At 35.2% G+C, this 25,878-nt stretch overlaps 1 protein-coding gene across 1 annotated transcript in view; it reads right to left on the reverse strand.

The window, feature by feature from the left end:
- PPFIA2 (PTPRF interacting protein alpha 2) overlaps positions 1-25,878 on the reverse strand; it is a 473,118-nt gene that overhangs the window by 36,999 nt on the left and 410,241 nt on the right. Inside the window, 1 exon segment of the mRNA XM_025438989.3 lies at positions 20,744-20,837. Within this exon segment, the coding sequence (XP_025294774.3) occupies positions 20,744-20,837 (94 nt within the window).

Consider the following 25,878-nt stretch of genomic DNA (forward strand, 5'->3'; position numbering starts at 1 on the left):
ACTTATAAATCAACAAGTTCAATAAAGTGTTAAGCTCTGAGAAATAAAGTTCATTAATTACTCAAAAAAGTCACAGACCACAGGGCCAGTAAAGCCTTTCTCATATTCTTCTCAACATGGATTGTTCATCACTGTCAGTGAAAAGAGACTTTATTCTCAGACCACTTAGCCTACGGTGCTATTTTAGGATTGCCAATTTGTGATATGACTGTCTGAATAACATACAGCACCCCTTCCTCTGTCACTCAGGATGGCCGAGTCAGTCGCCTTCCATTTAATGCCTGACAATTTCCCCTTCATGTTTTCTATTTCATCTTTCTTTCCTTTCTATTCTTGTTGCCACCATCCATCCCCCCCGCCCCAACCCTTTAATTGGTTCCTATCTCCAGTTCTCAAACCCTTCTAATACACTGACATAAAAAAAAAATCTGCCATGATACCAGACCAGGTAAACTTCTAAAGTCTGATTGCTTAGGCTTCATTCTTGGTGCCTCCTCTTAGCTGTGCATCCACAGACAAAGTCACTTTACCTCTTTCTGCCTCAGTTTCCTCATCTGTAAAATAAAGCTGGTAACAGTACCTCCCTCAGAGGGCTGCAATGAAAGTGACCTGAGAAAATACATGTAATGTGACGACACCAGTGCCTTCCACAAAGGAAGCAGCTAATGAGTGTGAGCCGTTACTTTTGCAATAGTGCTGTCCTCTGAAAACCCTCCAATGGTTCCTTAAATGTCTAAAGTATAACCCTCAACCTGAATTACAAATTCTAAATAGGTTTAATTTTGATTTACTTTTCTAATCATCTTTACTTACTTTTAACCAGAACTGAGAACCTACTTTCACAAATAACTTGTGTAAAAAGTAATCCCATCACTGCAACTATCATTTTCCAGAGTGGATAAGTTCTTTCCCTTCTTCAACTATCAAAATCTTAACTGTTTGCCTAAATCATGACTCTTCCTTTCATTTTGTGATAATCCCATTCCACAAGGACTCTTTATCCTTCAAAATCTGGAAACTTACAGTGTCAAACATCCCCCATAGGGATTGTTGATGAGCACCACATGCATGCAACTCATCTCTCACCCAAGATTCTAAAGTCCCAAAGATAACTCTTTGCTCTTCCACCACATCTTGCTTTTCTCCCCACACTCTAGACAAGAGTCTCTCTTGAACAGTTATTATATTGTGATCCATAAAACTCTCAATGTTGACAACCACCCGGGATCTTTGATCATATGGTGAATTCTAAGTGTTCTGTTTTTATTAACATCAAACTATGCATTGCACCTTAAAGAGAAGAATTTTGTTTAGTAGTTACTTATATTGGTTGTTCAGAAAGAGAAAAAATGTACTCTAACATTAAATAAGATACTTTGCAAATTGACTGACCACCACCAAAGCTTATTCAAATTCTCATCATTTGTGGATCATGGAAGTGGACTCCCAGAGTCTCTCATTCTCTTGTTTGGTACCACTCCTTCCTACCCTTTTTCCAACTCCCAATGAGACCCTCCTAAACACAATTTTTTTGTTAAGACTTGCTTACTTAAAAAACTCCCCATTGTCCTGAAAGTAAAGGTCAACTATCTTAGCATTATGAGAAACACTCTTAGTAATCTGGCCCTGGCTTTCTCTCCAGGCTCTTGTGCTCAACCAGTACTGAAACACTTGCCATTCTCCCAATATCTCATTCTATTTGACCTTCCATACTTTTGCTGTCTTTTTCTTCTAACTGAAACATCCTTCTTCACATCATAATCATGGCAAACTCATCCTTGTCCTTCAGACACAGCTAATGCTTTATCCTTCTTGGTAAGATTCCAAGACCTCTCCCAGGCAGAATTAAATTTCTCTTCTATACAAATATTTTAACTTGTGTATACTCCAGTTATTGCACTTCTCATATCTCTCATTTAAAATGTACTGTAATAGAGATTTATCTAATGTGCTCTCTTGTTTCACCTAAACCACTTCTATTCTTCAGAAATAGGATATCATGGTGTGAAAGAATAGAGGTTCTGGATGTAGACAAATTAGAGTTTGGATCCCATATATTAATAGCTAGCATGCATTTATCACAAAGTCTGTATCCTAAGTGTATATGTATAGGAATAATTTCTTTAACATTTACAATGATAAGATATGTACCGATACTCATTTGGAGATGAAGACACTAAAGGGCAAAAGTCACTTGGAGCATAGAACCAGTGAGTGGTGGAGCCAGAATCTGAGCCCCCAAAACTTGGCCAGAGAGTTAACTTTCTTAATCCCCATATGATCTGTTAGCTAATTACCCTTTGAATTTTTCATAACTGAGAAAGGAGGATAAACTGATTGTAATAATTTTATTACGTTATAGCATCCACTTCATTTTTAGTATTAAATAAAATGTTAGTCTCCCACTTCTCTTTCTTTTCTTGTGGTTCACTTATATTTAGAAGTGGCACATCTTCATTTGGCTTCCTGGCTAAGATGTATAGTCTTTACCCCCTTACTACCATGCCTTTTAATCTTCAACACTATAAGAGAAAAAAGAAGCTGTTCCTTTTCTTTTCCTGTTCCTCCTTAATATCAGGTTCTGTACCTCTGTCAGAGGAAGGAGGCTGATCATGTTTACCTAACTGGGATGGAAAATCTGAATTTCTTGTGACTTGTTTCAGTTCGACTGACTTTGTGTAATTTTAATACAAAGTAGTGCGCTGATTGAGAAATTCATCTCAAGGGCTTATTTATTTACTGTAGCACATGACAAGTAATCAGTTATTGATATAACCAGAAGAAATAAATATGTGGTTCAATAGGAACCAAAAATAAAATATAAGTCAAAATAATTTGACAGTTGAATCTACTTCTTAACAGTGTAGGCTTGAGAATAACCTCCCTTACATAATGCTAGCAGTAAATCTACTTTCATTTCACACCATTATTAATTGTTACATTAAAATTCAGTAGTCAGGAGGGTAAAGTAGGAAATGATCTCCTCAAATTTCAAACAGATGATAGACTATAACTCTATCATTCAGAAATCTAGACTTGTCGATCAATTCTATGGAAATCAACATTACATATTTGAGGAACTGTTTGAAATTCTGGTCAGCAAATATGAACAAAATGTGGTGCCACCCACATTTTTTTCTAACATGTGCAAGCTGAAAATGTATATCTTAATTAACATAATTATTCTAAACAGAAATGTCAAAATCCCAATCAGCTGCTTCAGAACTTTGATTGCCTAAATATACATATTTAACTCCATAAATTAAGAGTTTTGAATTCAACATTAACAAGGTTGACTTGATTTTAAAAGCACAGCATACTGTGATTTTGTGTGTGTGCAAGGGTATGTGTGTTTGTATATCATAATATGGCACATTTTCACATGAAGTGCATATAAAAGTCCATTATGCATCTAAGTAGTGTTTTATTTAGATTCCAAGAACACATGCTAGGTTGTTTGGAGTTGAAATAGTTTGACTACATTAAAACTGAAGCTTATTCATATTGAAGCTTTTTTTCTTCAAGCTGCTCTGAAATGGAGGGCATAGTCTCAGAAATTTACTTTATTTGTGAATTTGAATTGGGATTTACATAATTTCTTTCCTCACTTTATTTTGAATTTAATCAGTTTCGAAACCATTAAAAAGATATAAACGCACGCACACATGCATGCACATCCAACATGTGATGGGGCAATACAATTACTCACCCTATTATTGAAAACTAAAGGAACTTGTATTACTTTTCATGAAACAATTTCACTTTTGAAAGACTCTGTGGTCTGTTTTCTCTAGTCACTTTCTGATAGTAAATTGGGGACTTACTGGAGGAACACTGGTAATTTTCAGGTTATTTGGATACCATTTAGACTAGATTACCTTAGTGCCTCATCTAATTTTCAGCCCTCTTTAACTCAGATTTTTTTTTTTTTTTAAGATTTTATTTATTTATTCATGAGTGACACAGAGAGGCAGAGACACAGGCAGAGGGAGAAGCAGGCTCCATGCAGGGAGCCCTACATGGGACTCCACCCCGGGTCTCCAGGATCAGGCCCTAGACTGAAGGTGGCGCTAAACCACTGAGCCGCCGGGGCTGCCCAAGATTTTGAAGTTTATAGTTTCATGTTTCTGAAGTTAGACATATTTTCTCATACTCTTATGAGGTGCAGGAAGTTGACAGTAGTATCAGTAAATACGGAGAACATGTCAGTCCCTCAAGGGTATGCAACAAATGGGAAAATTGGTGCTTAAATTCTTATCTTCTGTTTCTTTATTCAATGATTGATCTTTCCATCTCAAATCTTCTGTTTTCACTATATTTGTACTCTCCTCCTGACACTTTAACTTCCAAAGCTTGCCTTTATCAATTCTACTAGAGAAATGATTTTGAGGTCCTAAAATGTTAAGTTCTAGTAGCACGTATGTACAAGATGACAAGAATCTGAATTTTAGAATGAAGACAATTACATCAGTTTCTTGAAGCCCATAAATGACAATGCATCATCCATTTATTACTTTCAGTATTTCATTCAAAAAGTGATAGGGAAATGAAGTTTTATTTATTGGGATTATTTTCCTCATGAAATTTAAAAGTCATTAGAAAATAGAAGACCGGTATTACATGATGACACAAAAAACACTGTCTTAAATCTAATGTCTAGAATATTCATTATTTTCCAAAGTAAGAGCTTGAAACTTTGGCTAGCATAGTTGAACAGTACCCTAACCTCAGCTTGCCTTGCATTTTAAAGAACACTTACTAGAGCTTTCCTTAATATCATAAATTTCCTAACCGAAGTAAAATCTTCATTGTTAAATAATTAGTAGTAGTAACTATAACTTAAAATTAGAGTGGGAAAGTAAGACAAATATAAGCCATAGTAATGAACTAAGCAATATTACAAAGTTCATGACCTTGTATTGATATATGAAATATCCATATAGCAAATTAGGGGCACTCTCCGTAGTTTCCTGTATAACAGCATCTCAATGGAACCCATTTATTTACCCATTATGTGTGTGTGTGTGTGTATATATATATATATATATATACACACACACACACATTGCTTTAAGTTTAAAAGGAGTAACTCTCAAACTAATGTGTTTTTTAAAGCTCGCCATGTTACTCGTGCAAAAGTTTACACCAATGTAAATGTTTTATAAATGTTGTAAATAATTTGTTTTGCTTTACAGCCCAAGTTGTCTTAGGAATAGATTAATAACATGTTTTAATTTTCGTTCAAAGAGCAGGATTGAGTAGTTTGGATTTTTAAAGCTCTGAAAATTAACCAATAGTATAGGAAATAATGCAAAGAACACGCAACACTAAAGGAATCAACCAAAACCAAGGATTTCTTTGGAATCTAATCTGGGTACAAAAGTCCCAGTAGGGAAGTTCCAGCATTTAAGTCTCTTTGTTTAAGGACAGTTCTAGTAGTTAACATAGAAGTTTGTGTCTGGAAGAGAATGCAAGTGGAGCACCATGAAGCATGAGGGAACACACAGGAGGACCCAATCATGCAGGAGAGTCCAAAGTACAGAAGTGGCCTATGACTTAAGCCTCCCTGAGTGCCACGCTAACTCCTAGAGAATGACTTGAGAAGTAAGGAAATGATGTCTGGAATGCCTTTTGACATGCGCCTGACAGAACTGAAGAAGTGGAAGTGCCTGCAAGGCCACCATCATTCATTGGAGTATGAACATTTCTCTGAACCAATGATTCCTTTACGGTGTAGAAATGAATACACTTCACAATTTTCATTTGAGGTCAGAGGCAGTGCAGCTTGTGTTAAAACTGAAAAGAGAAATACTAAAGATAAAAGAAAAAAAGGATGGTGCTGAAAATAAACATGTTCAGCAGCCATTGTCATTCAACTTACCCAGATGTGCTTTTCATGAGATGGAGAAGGATGGATGGAAAAGAAAAGCACACAAATGTTAATGGATACATTTCAGTCCAAAGAAAGCCATGGAATAAAACAAGAGCATCATTTCAGATGTGCAAAAGCTCAGATATGAGAAAGACATGGAACCTTTTTTTTTTTTTTTTTTTTTAAATTTCACCGTGACATACATACTCACTGCGTCCAAAAGCATGATCAGGTTAGGGCAGCTCTAATTGTTGACTAGTAAGTCTGTCTCTTGAAAATGAGCCACTCTGAAACATGCATGACCACATTTTTCCCAGCCTCTAGTATACCCCGGGAAGAAGCCAGGCACTTTATTAAAGAACATTCTTTGCCTCAGGCCACTCCTGTTGTTTCACAAATGAAAGTGATAACTTACAAAATAGTGCTCAGATTCTCATACAACCTTACACGCTTACTGTTGAGCTGAAGAAAAGTTCAGTAGACCCCTGGAGATACAGCAGCTGAAGAGAGCACTAGAGGGTGAGAATATCTGGGTGCTAGTTCTCAGACGTGACTTGGACATAATTACTAACAGGTTCTAATTTTCGATCTCCTTACCTTAAACTGGGCCAAGAAGAAATTTTACATTCCAGGCCCATAATTTTAATATTCTAACAAATGTCACAATAATAACTATTATTGTTTTTATAAAGATGGATTTGCCAGCTTTCAGAACATGAGAAAGTCTAAACGAATTCTATCACTCTACTCCCCTTGCTACACTACTTCTTCTTCCTCTGTCTGAACTGGCAAAAGAAATGTCATTTGTGCCAATTGAGTCTCTTTCAATAGGAACATTTATTTAGACAGATGTTTATAAATGTTGCTTTCCTTGAGGAAAAAAGCAAACTAGATTGGTTCACCAATACTATCACAATCATCATAAAACAACATCGATTTAAATGTAGCTTTTGAGGTAGCCCACTTGCTCCCTGGATATAGTAGTGGCACTGGGAAAATATGGAATTTAAATAATTCAACAAAAAGCCATGAGAATATTATTTTAAAATTTCTATACAAGCATAATAGACTAGTTTTTAGAAAAAAGAAAACTTTTACTACAACTCATAAAATATATTAAATACAACAAAGTATGAAGCAGAAATTCACAACTCCGAAATTAGGCAACTTATAGAGTTTCTTTTTTATTGCTCAATCATTATAAAGAAAAGGTTGACGTGCAATGGAACACCCTGTACGTGCCTCATCTAAACGCATTCATTCAGAGAAACCATGTGTTATTTTATTAGATAGGCCTTTCAGAGAATGCATATTCTTTGACCTTAACTCCAGAGCAGCTGTGGGGAAGCTATTTAAATTTTCACAAGAACAAAAACATAAATGTCCATTCACATTGGCACTACAAAGTTCTAAGAAATTTGAGGCATATTTTTTACATCACACATGCAACAGAAAGAAAATTAAAACCCAAAGAGACTCCTTCTAAGTGGTTAAAATGACTTTCCTATCAACATACCTGTGAACTCTGATGAGCTCTTAAGAAAAGGCAATTTCTGAGCTTTCCAGGAAAATTGCCAGAAGTACTTGGGACCAGTTACTCCCATGGACAAAATCATCTTTCGCAGCCTACCAGCTATCTAGGAAATGCCCTCCACTAAAACAAGTTGATTAAATCTGCACACAGTGGAATATTAATAGTCCTCACATCCTCATTTGTCATTTTCAAAAACCGAAAGCTTATACCAAGAAAAATACCTTAAATAAAAATGTAAGAGAAATTATGAAAATAAACAGGAAACACAGATATAAAGGAGACATTCAAAAAGTACTGCTTAAAGTTCTAATGTAGGTTATCGGTTTTTATAAGCTGTCTGATTTCTCAGTTTTTATGCATTTTCTTGTTCTCCATAGTCAATTAATTTAAAGCAATAGTGAGCAGTTATGTCACTTTATAATATTAAATATTTCAGCTCATGACTTAAAAAAAGTTCTGCAAAGGACAAAGAGCTAGAGTCATAAATGACTCTGATATATGATGTGGGATTATACTACAAATTTATGTCAGAGGGAATATATATTTGCAGAGTTTTTCATCTAGATACAGTATTTAATTTTTCTTCTTTCTATATTCTTTCCTACGAGCAGTTATTTATAAAACACATAACACCTTTATCCTTTTTTTCTCTTCACTCCAGATTGTCAAGGTTACAATAATACCAAGACAGACTCTGTGAAAAAATAAATGTTCTTCAGTTAAAGACCACTATGAGTAACAGGCAAATAACAAGTTTCAATTGACATAGAGAAAGAACAGGTTTTAAGTTACCATTTAATGAATAAGATCCAATCCAATTATTGGCATGTTTTCCTTGGGAACATCAGCATACATCCAGACACAAGGAGACATTACCAGCTAGTATATGTCATATTCCAAAATGGGTGCCTGAAACTTTTCAACGGTCTCCCTTCAATCTTCTAGATCTCTTATTAAATGAATGGGCCTTTGCCTGTTTACAAACTAGTCAACTTTGAATGTTAAAACTTCACAGGATAAGTAACTCACAACACGAGCTTCAATGTGCTTGCCTCTTGCTTCTTAAAGTTCAAGTTGGTGACTCAGATTTTAGAATCAGTTATTGACACCAGATTGGGAAGTGGATGGGTAGTAACGTGGAAAAGGGGAATAAAGTAAGGATTCTTCTTAACAGGTGAAACCTGAGAATGTGTAAGTGCTGGCAGCCAAAACACAGAAGAGGGAAGAATTGAAGGAAGTCAGCACAACTTGACTGAGAAACTGGGAAGAGGTGGGCTCAGGTAAGAAGAGTTTCCTAGTTTCCTCTAGTGAAATAGGAGAGGGAACTAGTGTTAGGGCATATTTGGCAGCAAATAATTCAGGGCACCTTGATGGTTCCTTTTTTCTCTCCCTCCCAGGCAGACTGAGCTCATCTGCAGAAGATGCGGGCTTGAGGACAGTGGGGGTCTCTAATGAAAGCTGCAGAGTAGAAACAAGATCTGTAAGACAAACATACTGCAGTTACTGGGCACTGCTGAGTTCCCAATTGAAGCTGGCTCAACTTGTGCTATGATGTTCTCCAGGAGCACAGAAGTGTTCAAACGCAGACATGAAGAAAGAAAATTCATTGGGGGCTGCGAGTATGACACGTGGATACAATCAAATGAAAGAGGAGCAAAAGCGTTTAGGAATTTTTGAGTGTGTTGAAATTATGCACATGGAATCTAAGCTAAATAGGAAGCAAGGAGGGAAGAGAAAGGGGCTAGTGTGCTGAGAAAGGATAGAAGTGTAAAAAAATTGATAGCAGAAGAAGTCGATAAAGCAAAGCTGAAAGAAGACTGTTTAGGAAAGAATAATATGCTTGAATTGGTAATAAATAGAAATTTTGGAGTAGGAGTGATTTGGAGGTGATGAGAAGATACAGACTATGACCATGGAAGGTATCTGACCTGGAGTAGAGAATGGCATTGGAAGTGATGAAGCCATGACATGGACAAGTTAAGTTGTGGACAGGTGATCTATGTGGATATAAGAGCACCCCGAAGGTGACGGAAAGGCTCACTTTACATATAAAGACATGAGATACAGGTAAAAAAAAATGGACACACACATATCTAGTGATCTTTACAAATGAAAGGAAATGTTTTCAGTATGGTTTCAGAAGTTTTCAGTATGGTTCATCATCACAGTACTTCAGAATTAAATGTTTGTTAAAGTTAATACTGATTTCCAATAGTTTAAGTTTGAGATTCTTGAGACTCTTACACAGAGGTTAGGAAATCTTTATTCTTCTAATTTGCCCAGCAAAACTAACCCAGTCAGGCCCATGATTAAAGTTTTGATTATGTAAAATATGAAACAAAGACATTTAATTGTAGTTTTGTATACACATGTGCATAAAGTATACATATACGCATACATAATTTTTAGTGGAAATCTTTTGGCATAAACTATTTTTTGAATAAAACTCTAGCAATAAGATATGGATAACCACTGTCCTCCTTAGGAATGTAGAAGCAAGGAAGAGAATCTTGCTTGATGGGTGGCTAATTTTTAAATAACTGCAGGAAGGGAGGGCATCTTCAAAGACCTTATGAAAAACCTATGGAGAGCCAATATAAGATCTTATATTTGTGGGAAAAAAATGGAGAGAATTCTCTCCAGATTAAGACACCAGCATCATATTTAAATGCAGTCTAATTAGTGACTTTTTTTTTCTTTTAGAAAAGGGAGTTAATTATCCTTGCTCTTTGATACCGACTTTGTAAGTTTTATTGGAATGAATAGCCTAAGATTGATTTAAGCACGTTTAAATTTCTTACATAGCTTATTTATAAGAGATAATCACTATTCTTATATCAAACTTTGAGATATGTGCTGCTAATTATATATAAAAAAGAAATCTTATAACACAGCTACATCTTATGCTTTGAAACTATATTCCCCTCCCAGTCTTTAAAAAAAAAAAAAAAAAGGTGTTTGGTTTGAATATATTTGTTGCTCATGTTGAAAGATGGGATAGGGTCAGATGAGAAACTATTCTCTAGAAAAAAATATGCTACTCTTTTTAGAGTATACAGAGAGTGAGGAGTTCTTTTTTGACTCCTTATTTAAAGCATCCAAGATTATATAGGATATTCAAGGTCCAGCTGACAACTACATGCTTTAAATTGCAGCTTTACCCTGAGATCCCAAATAATTTAGAGTAAAGCTGAGCCAGTAGGTCCAGCCTCTTGTATAGCACAGGGCCTGGAAAGCTAGGTTTCCTCACAGGCAGAGGAAAACAGCAGCAGCTACCTCGAAGGCTTTGTGAAAATTGAAAGAGATAAAAAAAAAGAAAAAAAAAAAGAAAATTGAAAGAGATAATGCATCTAAAACGTGTAGAATGGCACCTAGAATATTGTAACTGCTCAATGTGATTATCAGTTACTGCATAGATAATAGATAATTATTATCATTACTATATGAAGACTGAGGAGGAAAATGGAACAGAATATATGCACATGGGGAGAGAGGAGTAATTATCAACAAGAAATAGATATTTAGTATATTAAGACCATACATGCAACATGGGAAGTAGAGAGAGATAAAGCTGGTCAGATAAATAGGGACCAGGGGATGCAGGGATTTATGAGCCATCTAAAGGCATCTGGAATTTATCCTAAGGAAGCTAAGTAGTAACTAAGGGATTGTAGGCAGGTTCAGAAACATAATTTAGAGCGATCTCTTTAGCTGAAGGGTGAAGAATGGATTACAGGAAGGCGAGAATGGGACATGGTTTAACTATGATGGTCTGAAAGGGAAAGAAGAAAACCAATCCAGCTGAGAGATTTCAAAGACCTATTGTATGGATAGTAGAGAGAGGTGCATAGAGAAAGGAATAAGGAGAAGGAAGCCCAAGGGCAAAGAGGAAGCCCAGGTTCCTCGTTTAGTCATCTGGATAGAAGTCACTGCCCTAATTCCTGTTCTTTTCTCAGATTTTCACGTTTAGAGTTCTTTCCCCACGCAGCTTCTATCCGTGCATTCAGTTATTTGGAAAACATGTTTTGAGTACCTGCGATATGCCAGGCACTGCGATGTTAAAAAATAAATGAATAGAATTTGAAAAGCTTAGGTTCTCCTGAGTCCTGTTCTCTGAATTACATAGAGAATCACAGAATTCCAGGGTAGAGACAATTTGAAGAGCATGATTCAATCTGTCGTATAATTTGAATCCCCCGTATAGTACTTCTGCATCATACACATACTTGGCAGGTCTATATTGGACATAATCATGAGGAACAACTCTCCTTCCAGGTGGTCAATTCTTTCTTCTCGGATATGTGATTGCTAACAGTTCTCACTTAGACGTGGCTCAAATTTATCTGTAATCACCTCTGACTTTTGGCCCAAGGTCTTATCACAAGGATACTGGTCGTATTCCTCGGAAGAGACACTGGTTTGAATATAACCCTTTAAGTGTATTTCCCAGGAATTAACACAATATCCAGCTATGATCTGTGCAGTGTGTAGAATTTGAGCCCTATCAATTTTTTTGATGGATATTGGAAATATCATTGCCTTCCTTGCTAACTTGTCTTTTCTTACAGAAACAGCTTTCTTAGGAGTTGCAGTTAAGATCTCCCGATACATACACACACACCATATCCTCCTATACACAAGTAACAAGTAAGTTTAGTCATGAAATTGGATGTAGAATTACATAAACACCCTTATTAAATTTTATCTTATTAGATCTGGATCTCTATGTAAAGGTCTTCCTTAAATAAAATAATTTATCTGAAACCATAACTATGTCTTCTAGCTTCAGTCCTCCACAAATCTGATGCTCTTACTTAAATCACTTGTCAAAGTGCTGAGTCGGCCACCTTCTAGTTCACTCAGCCATCACCAGGTCTTTTGTTCAGCCCCTTTGATTACAATAGTTCTATCAGACATAAATCCATTTTGTTAGTTTCAACCCAATTTTATATTTAGAAGTATCATTTAAAAAGTAAATGAAATACCTTGCTGAACTCAATAAATGGTGTTTTTATAGCATTTTTCCTCCTCTGCATATCTAGAAAATGTTTGAAAAGTTTAAGGGCACGGCTTGCTTATTTATTTATTTATTTATTTATTTATTTATTTATAAATATTTTATTTTTAAGTAATCTCTAGACCTAATGTGGGGCTCGAACTCAAAACCCTGAGATCAAGTTGCATGCTCTACCGACTGAGCCAGCCAGGTGCCCCTCACAGTTTATTTTTAAAGGACTCCATTTCCTCTTGGTCATTCATAATCTCCTTTCTTATTGATCAAAAATAATCTATATTGGGCAGCCAGGTGGCTCAGGAGTTTAGTGCCGCCTTCGGCCCAGGGTGTGATCCTGGAGACGTGGGGATTGAGTCCCACGTCAGGCTTCCTGTATGGAGCCTGCTTCTCCCTCTGCCTGTGTCTCTGCCTCTCTGTGTCTCTCATGAATAAACAAATAAAATCTTTAAAAAAAAGACCTATGTTATGCATTTATTTTGGAAACTAACAATGAAGTAACCACTTTAGCTTGGAGAACAACTTTTAAATAAGAATATTAGGTGGTTTTAAGTTTGTAGCACTTTTTTTTATTGTGTTCAAAACCTAGTAATTTAGAGAAGTGATCATGATCTTGATATACTTACATGCAATAATTTGTTTTCATGTTTGTCTGTTTATAAACACTTTAAAAAATGGAACTGTGTAATTTGAAAATCAGTAGTTTCTAACAGTCTTTGTGACATAATAGGCATTAAGTGAATGAATTAAAAATTACCATTTGCATATTCCATTAATCCAGGATATACTTCAATCAAGACAAATGATATGGACTTATTTAGAAAAAGCCATTCCTCTAGTACATGTAACTATCTTAAGTTTTATTTTTTTTTTTTTATTTTTTTTTTTATTTTTATTTTTTTTTTTTTTTACTATCTTAAGTTTTAATCTCCTATTACTAATTCTTATTTTATCTTTCCATATAAAAAATGTTTCTCCTGGGCAGAAAATATGGAGACTATACAGGCTTCTGTTCTACTTAGTCTAATCGTTAACATTGCACTGTAAGCTCAAAACAGCAGCCCTATTCATCCTGAATTCTTTTCCTTCCTCCAAAAGGATAAAGTATATCTAAATATAGATATTTTTAAAACACTCTGATTTTCCCTAGTTTTTTTTTTCCTAAAAATCTTCAATGCATTTTTGTCTTTACCTTTGGATATTATCATTTCTTTAGGTTTAGAGAATTTTTACAATTGTCCACAGTTGGAGCTAGACAGGGCTACTACATATGATTGATTGGATGGCAAGGCAGTGATAGTTCTAGCTCAGGGCAGGCACAGAAGACATGCTTGCGAAGTTTCAGGTAGGATATTGGGACATTCTCCCAGAGAAATACTGAGAACATTAGGATTGGGTTCTGAAATATTCTGCTTTATTAGATCCTTTTGAGTTGAGTCCCCAGCGTGTTCTCCTGTAATCAGGTCTGTATTAAATGAACCTTTGACTATAACTGATTGATCCAAGTACAAATATCTGTTTCACACTGAGCCAGTCATGCTTTCCCTTAGGAATTTAACATTTGGAATGGAATGAAACAGAAAATATGAGCTCTTGACAACACTCTAGAGAAATATTTCATAATCTCTTATTGTTGAAATTGTGGAGTTGTCCTGCCTCTGTTGTTTCTGAAATCTCTGAGATACTCTAATATCCTACCCATGAATTCCCCCTTTTGCTTTATCTAGTCAGATTCAATTCTTACAGCACGCTTACAAAATAGATTTTTGTGGAGGAAGCAAAGACATTTACCTTCCGTATGTATAGCATTACTTAGATGGGCAAATGTATTCAAAGCTTCTAACACACGTCTTACAAATTAACCCCTGGAATACAACTCATTTATAAGTTTAACTTGCCACACAGACACTTAATAAATATTTATTAAATGAATGAATGTTGTGGAATTTCTGTGCTACCTTTCATAATGAATATTTTCAGTGATATTTATTTTATTTAGAGATATGCAAACTCTGAACCTTCCAAATGCCAAAGATTAAAAGTGCAGAGTCTCAAAACACATTAAAGATTATGCACTGAGGAAGACCCTTAGGATTGCAATGGAAATAAATTAGCTAAATCTATAGAGCTTCACTTTCATGTCTTTGAAGTTCTAACATAAAGATTCATTGGTAGTGATTAACTACGACTACCATGTTCCAAGGATAAAACCACTTCTCTGGAGGATGCTGCTGATAGCTGAGTTGGAATGTTAATTTTGTTTTAATGATGTTGAAAAATTGATTTCAAATCCATATTCATTTAGCAGTGCTATCCATTTGGAAGAATATAGTATAACTAACATGATAATAATAACACATTACAGATATTATAACTAAAGATTGAAAATGATAGATTAGTATGTTAATATTTATATGGTATTTTTCAATTTAAGTCTCAAGATACAAAAGATTTTGTATGCATACATGTTTCTTTTCTTTTTTTTAGATTTCACTTATTTATTTGAGAGAGAGAGAGTGGAGAGAGCACAAGTAGGGGGACAGGCGGAGGGAGAAGCAGACTGCCCACTGAATGGGGAACCTGATGCGGGCTCTATCCCAGAACCCTGGGGTCCGGACCTGAGCCAAAGGCAGACGCTTAACCGACTGAGCTACCCATGCTCAGTTTCAATAAAAAATTATATAGTGTAAAAATGCAGTAGGAAAATTAGCAGATAAAAATTAAGATGCAGATTTCAGAATTTATATTTCTGGAGATACGTGACCATTCACAGGATTTTGTCAATTTTAATATGGTCACTACCAATCAAGGACTGTCATGAGAGACCTGTGTATTACTATGAAACAACAATTTCATCTTTAATCATAAAAGTAAGCTTCTTGGAATTAAAGTTGAGCATAGAAATGGAAAAAATTTTAAGTCAATACATATAAACAGTCAGACTAGCAAGTCAGATTGCAAGTATAAAGTAGAAAAATGAAACAAAAAATACTTGAAGAGAAATAGTTATGATATTTCTGAACTCCAAAGATAAAGAGAAAAATCTTAAACTTTCAGAGAGAGAGAGAGAAGGAATCTTACATGTTATATACAAAAGAATGACAATTGATATTGGATATAACTAGAAGCAAGAAGAATAGTACCTTTAAGGTTTTGAGGGAAAATTACTTTGAACCAATAGTTTTATGCTTTTAGCAATTATAAACTAATTTAGATGTAAAATATATTTCCAGATCTTTAAAAACTCAGAGAGATGGCCACACACCCTAGCATTTCATTTCTGGAGATGGTGATATGGGAAATTGTTAGCTTTGTGTATTCCAGGTAAATAAAGGCAAGAAATATGATGAGATATTAATACATTTAACATTGATACTTTGAAAGTTCTTTTAGATGTTTAAGACAAAATTTCGGGATCCCTGGGTGGCACAGCGGTTTAGCGCCTGCCTTTGGCCCGGGGCGTGATCCTGGAGACCCAGAATCGAATCCCACGTCGGGCTCCCGGTGCATGGAGCCTGCTTCTCCCTCTGCCTGTGTCTCTGCCTCTCTCTCTCTCTCTCTCTCTCTTTGTGACTATCATAAATAAAAATTAAAAAAAATTTAAAAAAAGACAAAATTTCATTTCCTCCCTTGTGAGCTATTTTTTAAACAAATTAATTAATTAATTAATTTATTTATTAATTTATTTATTTATCAGTGAGTGAGTGACTGAGTGAGAGATTGGAAGAGAAAGTGAGAGCAGTGAGAGAGCATGAGCAGGGGGAGAGACAGAAGGGAAGGGGGATGAAAAGGGAAAGAATCTCAGCACTGACCCTAAGCAGGGCTTGATCTCATGACCTTGAGTCATAGTCCTTGATTCTAGAGAGACACATTTACAGAATCATAATATTGTAGATGCTATTTTTAAGGAGAGGTGGGGATTATACTTATACTTGTGCACTTTGGAAGCTTGTGACAATCTAGCTCTTTCTATGTCATATAAATATTTCTAGTTCTGGGCTTCAGCTTTAGGAAACCTCCTCTTTTTTTTTTTTTTTTTACCACATTTGTAAGTCATATTCTAACAGCTTGATTGGTAATAAAGTTGACATTTTGATCTCTAATTGCTAGACTCCTTTGTCTATCATCAAATAGGTTTTAAACTAAAGCAAAGAACAGAGTTTCTATTATTGGGTCCTAAGAGACCCACATCTAAACCCTAAGGAAAATTTGGGGAATTAAAGAACATTTAGAAATTCAGCACTGAATAATCTATATAATTGGTGAAGCAATATGTTGTATACCTGAAATTAATATAATACTGTATGTTAATTATACTTTAATAAAAATATACAAAACAAGAAGAAATTGACATTTTTGATGGGCCAGACCATGTAAGTTTGTGGCCTTGCAATAGTTTCTATCATGCCACACAGTTACCTTTTGTAGTTGTGTGGTTGGCTTTAGTTGGCCATCTTGAGCAAGTAGTTATAGATCTTAGATTAAAACATTGGCTAGAAGGCAGCCCGGGTGGCTCAGTGGTTTAGTGTCACCTTTAGCCCAAGGCGTGAGCCTGGAGACCCAGGATCAAGTCCCATGTTGGGCTCCCTGCATGGAGCTTGCTTCTCCCTCTGCCTGTGTCTCTGCCCCTCTGTGTGTGTGTGTGTGTGTCTCACGAATAAGTAAATAAATTAATTTAAAAAAAAAAACATTGGCTAGAGAGCTAAGAAGGAGGAATGAGTTCTTCAAGATCAGGGTGACCAGTATAAAAGGGGGGAGGTGAAATTCTCAGGCCCCATTCCTTATAATGTGAACGTTAGAAATGCAGATGCCTTCTACTATGTGTTAAGTCAGAGAAGGTGCCTGGAGTCCAGTGCAATCAAACAAAGGATGATGGACAAGATCTCAAAGAGCTGTGACACTCCAGAAGGAGCCCACATCAAGAAAGCTAGGAGAATCACAGTTTTAATGTGGAGAGAATGTACTGAGAATAATAAGTGACTCAGTCTTTAGGATTAGGAGAGCTATACCATGAGGCTACAGAAAAACTATTCAAATTTTAATGGGGGAAGATGAGAAGTTAATGTGAAGTACTTGAAGAATTATTAGAGGAGTTTCAATTTGACACAATATTTGTAGGTATGAACTATACACTATATAAACCTGTTGAGGCAATTAATGTAGTTAAAGGTTTAAAAGAAGGAAGAGCAAATATATGGCATAGTAAAAATAAACCAGGCAGGACAACTGTAGATTGACTTCAGGCCTAGGTAAGATGGTGCTCCGATGGAATAGCACCTGTGTGATAATATCCAACTCAGGAAGGGAAAGGTTGACAAGATCCTCTTGAACAGTGAGTGCTTTAGAAGATCCAGTATTGTACTATTCCTATGCCTTATCATAGGAAAATAACCAGAAATAGAAGAAAAAAACAAATGCCTACCTCACAAAGCAAAGTAAAAGTAGAATGAGGTAGGGACACAGATGCAGTAAGCTGTTCTAACCTATGTGTGTTTGATTTGCTGGATGGTAAATGCGCCTCAAATTAGACCTTAGCTGGGGACTGCCAACATTACAAATTTCTGAACTTTGCAAGAATTTGGAATATCTTGAAAGCTGTTCTCTGAAAGTATCTCCCACATATGGTTTTTTAAAAAATGTGTCATAACTAACTTCTTGAGATAAGATTTCTCTCAATTAAATTTAAATTCACAGATTGTTAACTGTAGATACCTGATATGCTAGTAAGTTGAAAATAGGGTTTTTCCTTAGCTCTGCTTTCCCCACGGAGACTAATGAAGCTCTGGTATAAATTTTGGGATAGTGAACATAGGTCTAACCTAAGTACTTTGTCCTGGAAACATCATTTGGCTTAGACAATGGATAGAACATAAAGAAATAACTATTAGGAAGCCATAGTCATTGCAATTATGCACATAAACCTATAGTGTTCAATATTTTGAAAGAAATTGCTCCATTTTGCTATGTTGAAAATGTACTTGAATTTTTTTCTCCATCTTGAAAGACCAATAAACATGAAATAATTTATCTTGTCTATCTTATAAAACTCATTACATGAAGACACTTCCCTCTGGTAATCCAGAAACCAAGGCATAGTGTCATCCAAGCCCTGAGTAAGTGTTAGCACTTATATATGTCTCATAAATACTGGTTACATATTTATACTCATGAGGTTCTTGCCATGGAATAATCAATAATAAGAGAAATACTTCTGTCCTTCCATTAATCAACCCTGACTTGCCTTGTTGGATCATTTTTAACCCAAATACCACTATCCCTAGGAAGTAATTGTACTGAGAAATATTACCTTTTATCATATCCTAGAATGTTCTTAATAACTTTTTTAACATTAAGACAAGTATTTTATTTAGTGCATTTTAAAATTATATTTCGCCAAAACGTATTACAAAATAAAACTGAAAGGTTAAGTATAGTAAAATCTTCAAACTAAGTCTAGAACTAAAATAGGTTTCTGACTATGAGGGTAGTTAGGATTGAGAAACAATTCCATAAAATTAACATTAAGTCAATCCAACAGTGTTTAAAATAATTATAGATAAGTTTTAAATATATTAGTCTTAAAATCACTACATGATTTGAATATTTAACTTTAGTAACTGTTGACAAAGACATTTAACTTGGATCCATTAACAACCAATGAAATACGTTGTCTGCCTCGTTATCACCCTTATAAGCAATGTAAAAACTGGTTAAATTGCCATTATATGTAAATATTTCATTGTAGGAAAAATAAAAATTAATTTTAAGTGAAATAAATCAAGTTCATTAGCTAGACTGGGTTTTAATTACTCTTATTCCTCTAGACATATTTTAAATAAATAAAATTGGAAGTTCTTTAGACTTGAAATAAGTTTTAAAAAACCTATCTAAAGAGAAGATTTCTTAGAGGAATTTTTTCTCAAAAAATAGCCACAAAATTGAATAAAGTATTCCTTGATAGTAATAAATAAAATTAAGAGAGTTTGAACAGATTGTGAAAATATTTGATTATATTTTTGAGTGATCAGTAATATAAGAAGAAATATTCACCACTATTGAATACAACTATTTGGTTGTATTCAAGAAATAATGCTCTCAAGGTCACTTCTTTATTTCTGCACAGTGTTTCTATTAAATTTGATGCATATATACTACATATATATATAATTTTAATAAGTAGAAAATTAATGAAATAATGAAGGTAGTGAGCTCCTCTACAACTTGCAAGTCTGTATATATATATAATTTTAATAAGTAGAAAATTAATGAAATAATGAGGGTAGTGAGCTCCTCTACAACTTGCAAGTCTGTATTTTCTCATTACTAGTAAACATCTATAAAGCAAATGAGAAGGCAAAAATATGAAGTCAATTGATTATGCCAAACACTATAATCATATAAGCATACCTGTTACAATAATGGTGACTAGAGCAATGAATGTTATTTCATAGGAAAAAAGGTAAACATGAAGATTACAAACACGATGTAATACATATCTGAGTGGGGGAGGGAGAGGAAAAGGAGTAAACAACCAAAAGATTCTGGAATAGAAGAAATCCTTTGGCTTTTAGAGAACATGTTCTATAGGTACTATTTCATCACTGAAAATGCTACTTTGTATTTTAAAAATATGTTATTTATGGACCCACTAGCTTTCTAACAGCTGCTGAGACTCAAAATTTGCCAATTTTGCAAGTCATTTAAATGTTCCATATTACATGTGAATGAAAAGATACACTATCAGTTTCCTGACAGATGCAAAACAATCTGCTCTGGGTCTAAAATAAGTTTATGTTCAATCAGTCAAAGAAATATTCTCCTTTTAAATACTCCAAGTAGAGAGGAGGTTCTTTAATTGCTGTGAGAGGAAACACAAAGTTGGATGGTATATGTTCTCATTTTATCAGACCAGTTCAGTCCTGGATTCAGCATCAAATAGATTATTATATTACTTATGAGGCTACATTTAAATATTTTAAATATTTACGAGTTTTGCAATAAATGTGTCCGTCTCTTAGAAGAAACCATCTATTTCTATTACAGGCCAAAGACGTGTCTACCTATCTCACGCAGCCCCTCAAGAGAATTAGGAAATGCCAGGGCTTGGACTAGGTTATGGTTTCTCTAGTGAAATGATCTTATTAAGGCACCAGTGACAAATTTTGTTACTGTTTTCATAATTGAGTTTAGCAAGTCGTTTTAAGGACTACAAGGACAATGGTGGCCTTAGTCTGTTGTTTCCAACTACTGCCTTTTCAGTTCCCCACAAGTAATAAAGAGCAAGTCAAAGCTAGAAAAAAAGGAAGAAGAAAATCTCCAAACCTACTTTTTCTTCAGTCTTCTGTCCTTCTCAGCTTGAGTTCCAAGTTTGCCTAACCCCAGGGACTCCTGAGCTGCAGCTTCTGTCTCCATGAAGCCTCCTGTGAAGAAGCAACTATTGGCATTAGGTTGCATACATTGGGTCAATGCTGAAAAGAAATTTTTAAAAGTTATTTGCTCAATCCTTCAGTATCAGATATTCCTTTGCTTTTTTAGATTGTCTTTATATTTCCAACTCAATGCCCATAAAATGGGATGGGGACATAAATGAACCCACAGTGGTAGAATGAAAAGAAAGAGTACGTATTAGCCTACTACTCAATTGCACCCAGCAGCAACATAATACATCATAAATACATGGACAAATAGAGTCTGCAGGCTGTCCACTTCTCTTCTTACAAAAAAACAAGAGCAAATATGGGTATAGTGCGTGAGAGTTTTCTTTCAACATTTGAAAAATTTGCCATATTTTATATATAATGGGATAAATGATAGCCCAATGAACCCAATAAGGTGCATGTCAATTCCAAGTCAAGGGAATGCAGAGGCATTTGCTGACTTCTAAAGATTTTTTCCTATCTTGCTTCTGGAATCCTCTCTTCCTCACCTGGCTAACTTCTATACTCTTTAATGTAATATTTACTTCCAGAACTTCACATGTTCTGGGAGCTTTTCTTTTGTCTTGTAAACTTTATAATTATATCTGGAAAAAACTATGTGTTCAAAACATCTTGGGAAGAATTGCTTTTACTCGGCAAGTCACAGATTATTTAGTGTAGTGTCATTTTAGAGAAGTATGTTGGGCATCAAACACAGAACTACACATTTTACAATGCAATTATTTCATTCAGGATCCATAAGCACATAATTAATTCATAAATTCTTGTGACAATTGAAAAATGAGAACTTAATACTGGGCTCTGTTTTCTCTTTGCTATTTCCTATATGTAAAAAAAAAACCATGAAGTCAAGGTAAAACAAAAAAATGTTCACTATTTTTAAGTGGATTAAGGTATACATATTTTTTTAAATGGAAGGGATTTAAAGTCCAAGATAAGCTCAAGATAAGGTAGAAAGATTTAGGCTAATACTACCTCTTACAAAGGCTACACACACACACGCCACCAATATATCAATAAATACAATTATTAAACACAATTTTTGCTATTCTGTTATTTTAATTTTCCAACCTCACATTTGCAGGGCTTGGACTAGGTTATGGTTTCTCTAGTGAAATGATCTTATTAGGCACCATGACAAATTTTGTTACTGTTTTCATAATTTAGTGAACAATTTATAATACTTGATGCTATTAATTCTGGAGCATTGGTATAAATGTTAATCTCATAGCCTAGTAACTCTGTTACTGAACTGTAAAATTGTAACAAAGTCCTCCTCTTTAATTGAAAACACATTGATTGCTGTCTGGATCTAATCAATAATTTTGAGTTTGGGGACCAACATTTATTTTATTTAATTATGCACATGTGGAATCAACACTTAAATAACTTTTTGTATTATGAAAGAATTTCGTTGTTGGTACCATTAGGAGAACCATCCACTAGTTGACTAAAGGAGTCTTGGGGGTCGTTTTTAAATGTGAGATTTTCCATTTATGCACAGTGAGTGAATATTTTCATTTTATGTCTCTCTTCAGTGTACTTGCCTTACTGTATATCCATAAATTACTATTCACAGTCTGAAAATAACAATAAAATTGTTCTCTTGAAATGGAAATAGAAATGAATGACTCACTCAAAAATTACAAAATTCTTGATTAGTCCAGATGGGGACATAGAGATTGATGAAGTAGACCCATTAAATAAACAAGACATTTCAACCACCAAGTGGTTGTATGAATCAGGGTTTTTATTTTTTCTGAGCAAACAAGAACATGTAAATTATGATTTAAAATTTTTTCTAAGAATCCAACATTTTAATTAGCAAAAACAACATTTTTTTTAAATGAAAGCTGTAGGAGAGAAATAAAGAAATCTCTACAAGAATATTGTGAGTCAAATCTAAAGCAGATATTAGATTTTGCTTGTCATAAATAAAGCTATAAAAAATAAAAAGCATGAGGAGCTTGGAAATACTTTCAATACTTCAAAATCTAATATCCTTTGGACAGAGCACTTAATAGAGAATTACAGCTACATCTGTTTCAAAATGCCAATAGAAAAGAACACTTCTGGCCATAGGAGATAAAATTAAAGTATCACATGTAGGACAATGGCCTTAAACAGAAGCAAAAGTCTAAACATGTGCATGTTTTTAGACCAATTAAAACATTTCTGGAGGAGAACCTTCTTTCATTGAACTGATCCAGCAAAGTTCAGGTTCCAGCTCTTGGTAAGAATAGTTCCAGCCAAACCAGCTTATGAACTCTTACTCTATGGATGATCATCTAACTCTGGGAAGAGCCTGCCAGTTGATGGTGGGTTCATATAGCTGTGTGGACTTTAGGAATATCCATCTGTCTGCCTATACCAATGTTTTATTCACTAGTCATACAAAGCTATGAAGCACTTGATATGTGGCTGGTCCAAATTAAATGTTGCAGTATAAAACACACATATGATTTTGAACACATAATGCAAAAAAAAAAAAAGAATATAAGGTATCTAATAATTTTATATTGATTGCATGTTGAAATGTTCTAATATATTAACTTAAATAAAATAATTATTGAAATTTATCTCACTGGTCTCTTTTTACTTTTCTTGATGTAGCAACTAGAAAATTAAAAATTATATGTGACTCACATTTGTGGCTTGAATTATATTTCTGTTGGACAGCTCTCTATATACTGATGGTTTAAACTGGAGACAGTACCAATCTCCAGAAGGAATATGAATATATGCGTATGTTGTAATGGGGAGGGAGGCATATTTTCAGATGTCGACGTGACTGCAAAAGGCAACTGATACATATTGTGCAGAAAATCCTTTAGTGTGTCCTTAAAGTGGCAAGAGTGCCCCTAATATGAAACACTAGCCTGTGGAAGTTAGGGGTTATTCACTTTCTGAGAGGTTCATTAGGAATATGAAGAAAGCATCATTAATTCCCCACCCTCTCAGAGCATAATGTACTCAGGTATCGAAGATGTGAATTTCATGATTCGATGGATTACTCACATAATAAGTTGCTTATCACTTTGTCAGTGACCACCCAGTAGTTGTGCGGGCAAATGCCCAAGTCAAAATCCTTGCCTCATTGAAGTTCTCCGGGGTAGCCCTAAGTGCACTTACTTTGGCAAGGTCTTTGAGGAGTTGGAATTGTTGGGCACAGGACCACTTCTAGGACGTGAGGGTCCCACTCAAGTATTTTTTTTTTACTAGATCATTTTCTACATAAACATTTTGAGTAACTCCAAATTAGTCGAACAATAATCTAGTGGTCCCAAATCATACAATATCATTCCACACAGTGGGAATGAATGATTCACTTGTCAGATCACCCTCCTGAACCAGAGTTGGGCCACTGGCCCAGAACAACCTCATGGGTGTGAGTCTCTAGGCACCCTGGGATCTATCTGGTTGACTGCAAGCATGGGGAAGAGAGTCAGGGTATACTCTGAAGAGGAGAAACAGGGACTCAAATCCAGATAGCACTGCCTCCCTGATTTGTCCCAGAGTCTGAAAGGTTAAAAAAAAAAATCAGTGCTTCTGGTGATTGGACACACACTGCTTCAAATCTTGGCTAGGACGTCCTGCACAGAGAGCATTGCCAGCCGCAGCCTCTCCTAGGCACCAGAGAGGGATAATAGAAAATTCCAAGGAAGGTGCTGCAAAGCATAGACCCAAGCCAAGGAATTCAGTAAAGGACCCTCATATACTTGGATCTATGAATGGTGCTGGTTGGAGCTATCTTCTCATCTGGGCTGTGAGGGCAAATATATCTATGTAGCTTGGACCTCAGATTCCTTTCAAAATAATTTCATGTTGGCCCTTGAGGTACAGTCTGTAGGAATTTCTAGCTGAAACCCACATTGCAAGGTCTGTACCTCTCTCCCCCTTTGTCCAACAGAGGTCCCTGCTCTTGTATTAAAGAAGGGAGCTCCAGCTCCAGAGAGATTAAGACTGCAAACTGTTGCCCAGTGCTGGCTTCATCTTTTCTTTCATCGGACCTCTCTTTAGTATTGATCCATAGCATTCACTTGGATTTGAATAAATGGTTACTTATTTCTCTATATCTCTTTATCTGTGAGATAAAATGCAGCAGACACAAGGCCCGGCTCATAAAGGGTATAAACGAGGGCATAAATGCACTTATAATTGAAGCCAATTAGTGCTTTCTTCAAAGAAAGGCCCTTTCACTATCCAGAGTATGAGTCATCTGTAATTGACACTTTGTGGAACTCATATTGTATCTGTTGGCTCCAGAGCATCTAAGAACAATGTGAATTTTGGGGCAAAGGCCCACAATTTCAGGCCATCCAAATTTCATGTGTAGATAGGTGCTTTTGCTAAATAATCTTGGTGTGATATCGATGCTATGTTGTTCATTACGAAGATATTTTCCTCATTATGCTAATTACAGTAAATCAATGAGTTTGGGCAACTGTAATGCAACCTGGCAGATGACCATAGAGGAAAGAGAACTGCAATTTAGCAGGCAAAGAAATCGCTTGGAAATATACTGCTTTTCATGTGCATTTCAAGGAAATTCATAGGAGTAGCTTTTATTTATTTATATATTTACATATTTTTTCCTCAATGATACATGCATTTTATACATCCAAAATGGGGGACACTGTTCAAATTCAATATATTTTTCTGTTTTTACGTTGTTGTTGTTTTTTTTTTTTTTTTCCATAGCTTTGTCACATTTGTTCTATTGGATCAACTTTCCATTCTTGGAAATCTCTTCTTTGATTTCTGGTCACCTCTCTTACAATATCTGTCAATGGCCTCTTTTCTTTATCCTTTTCATTCAGTGTTAACATCAGCTAGGATAGTCATGTGTGTTCTGTTCTTTTCTTTGTAGTTTCTTTATTATGACTGGGGTTCTCTAAAGACCTGGGAGAGCCGGTGTTTCCCAGGTAGTAAACCAAAGAATGTGTAAAGATCATATGGAGAGATATTTTGGACTGTCCATAACTCAGTTTTTGGAATAGTTTTTAGGGATAACTCTATTTTT

This window comes from Canis lupus, chromosome 15 (genome assembly GCF_003254725.2).
Source record: "Canis lupus dingo isolate Sandy chromosome 15, ASM325472v2, whole genome shotgun sequence".
NCBI lineage: Eukaryota > Metazoa > Chordata > Mammalia > Carnivora > Canidae > Canis > Canis lupus.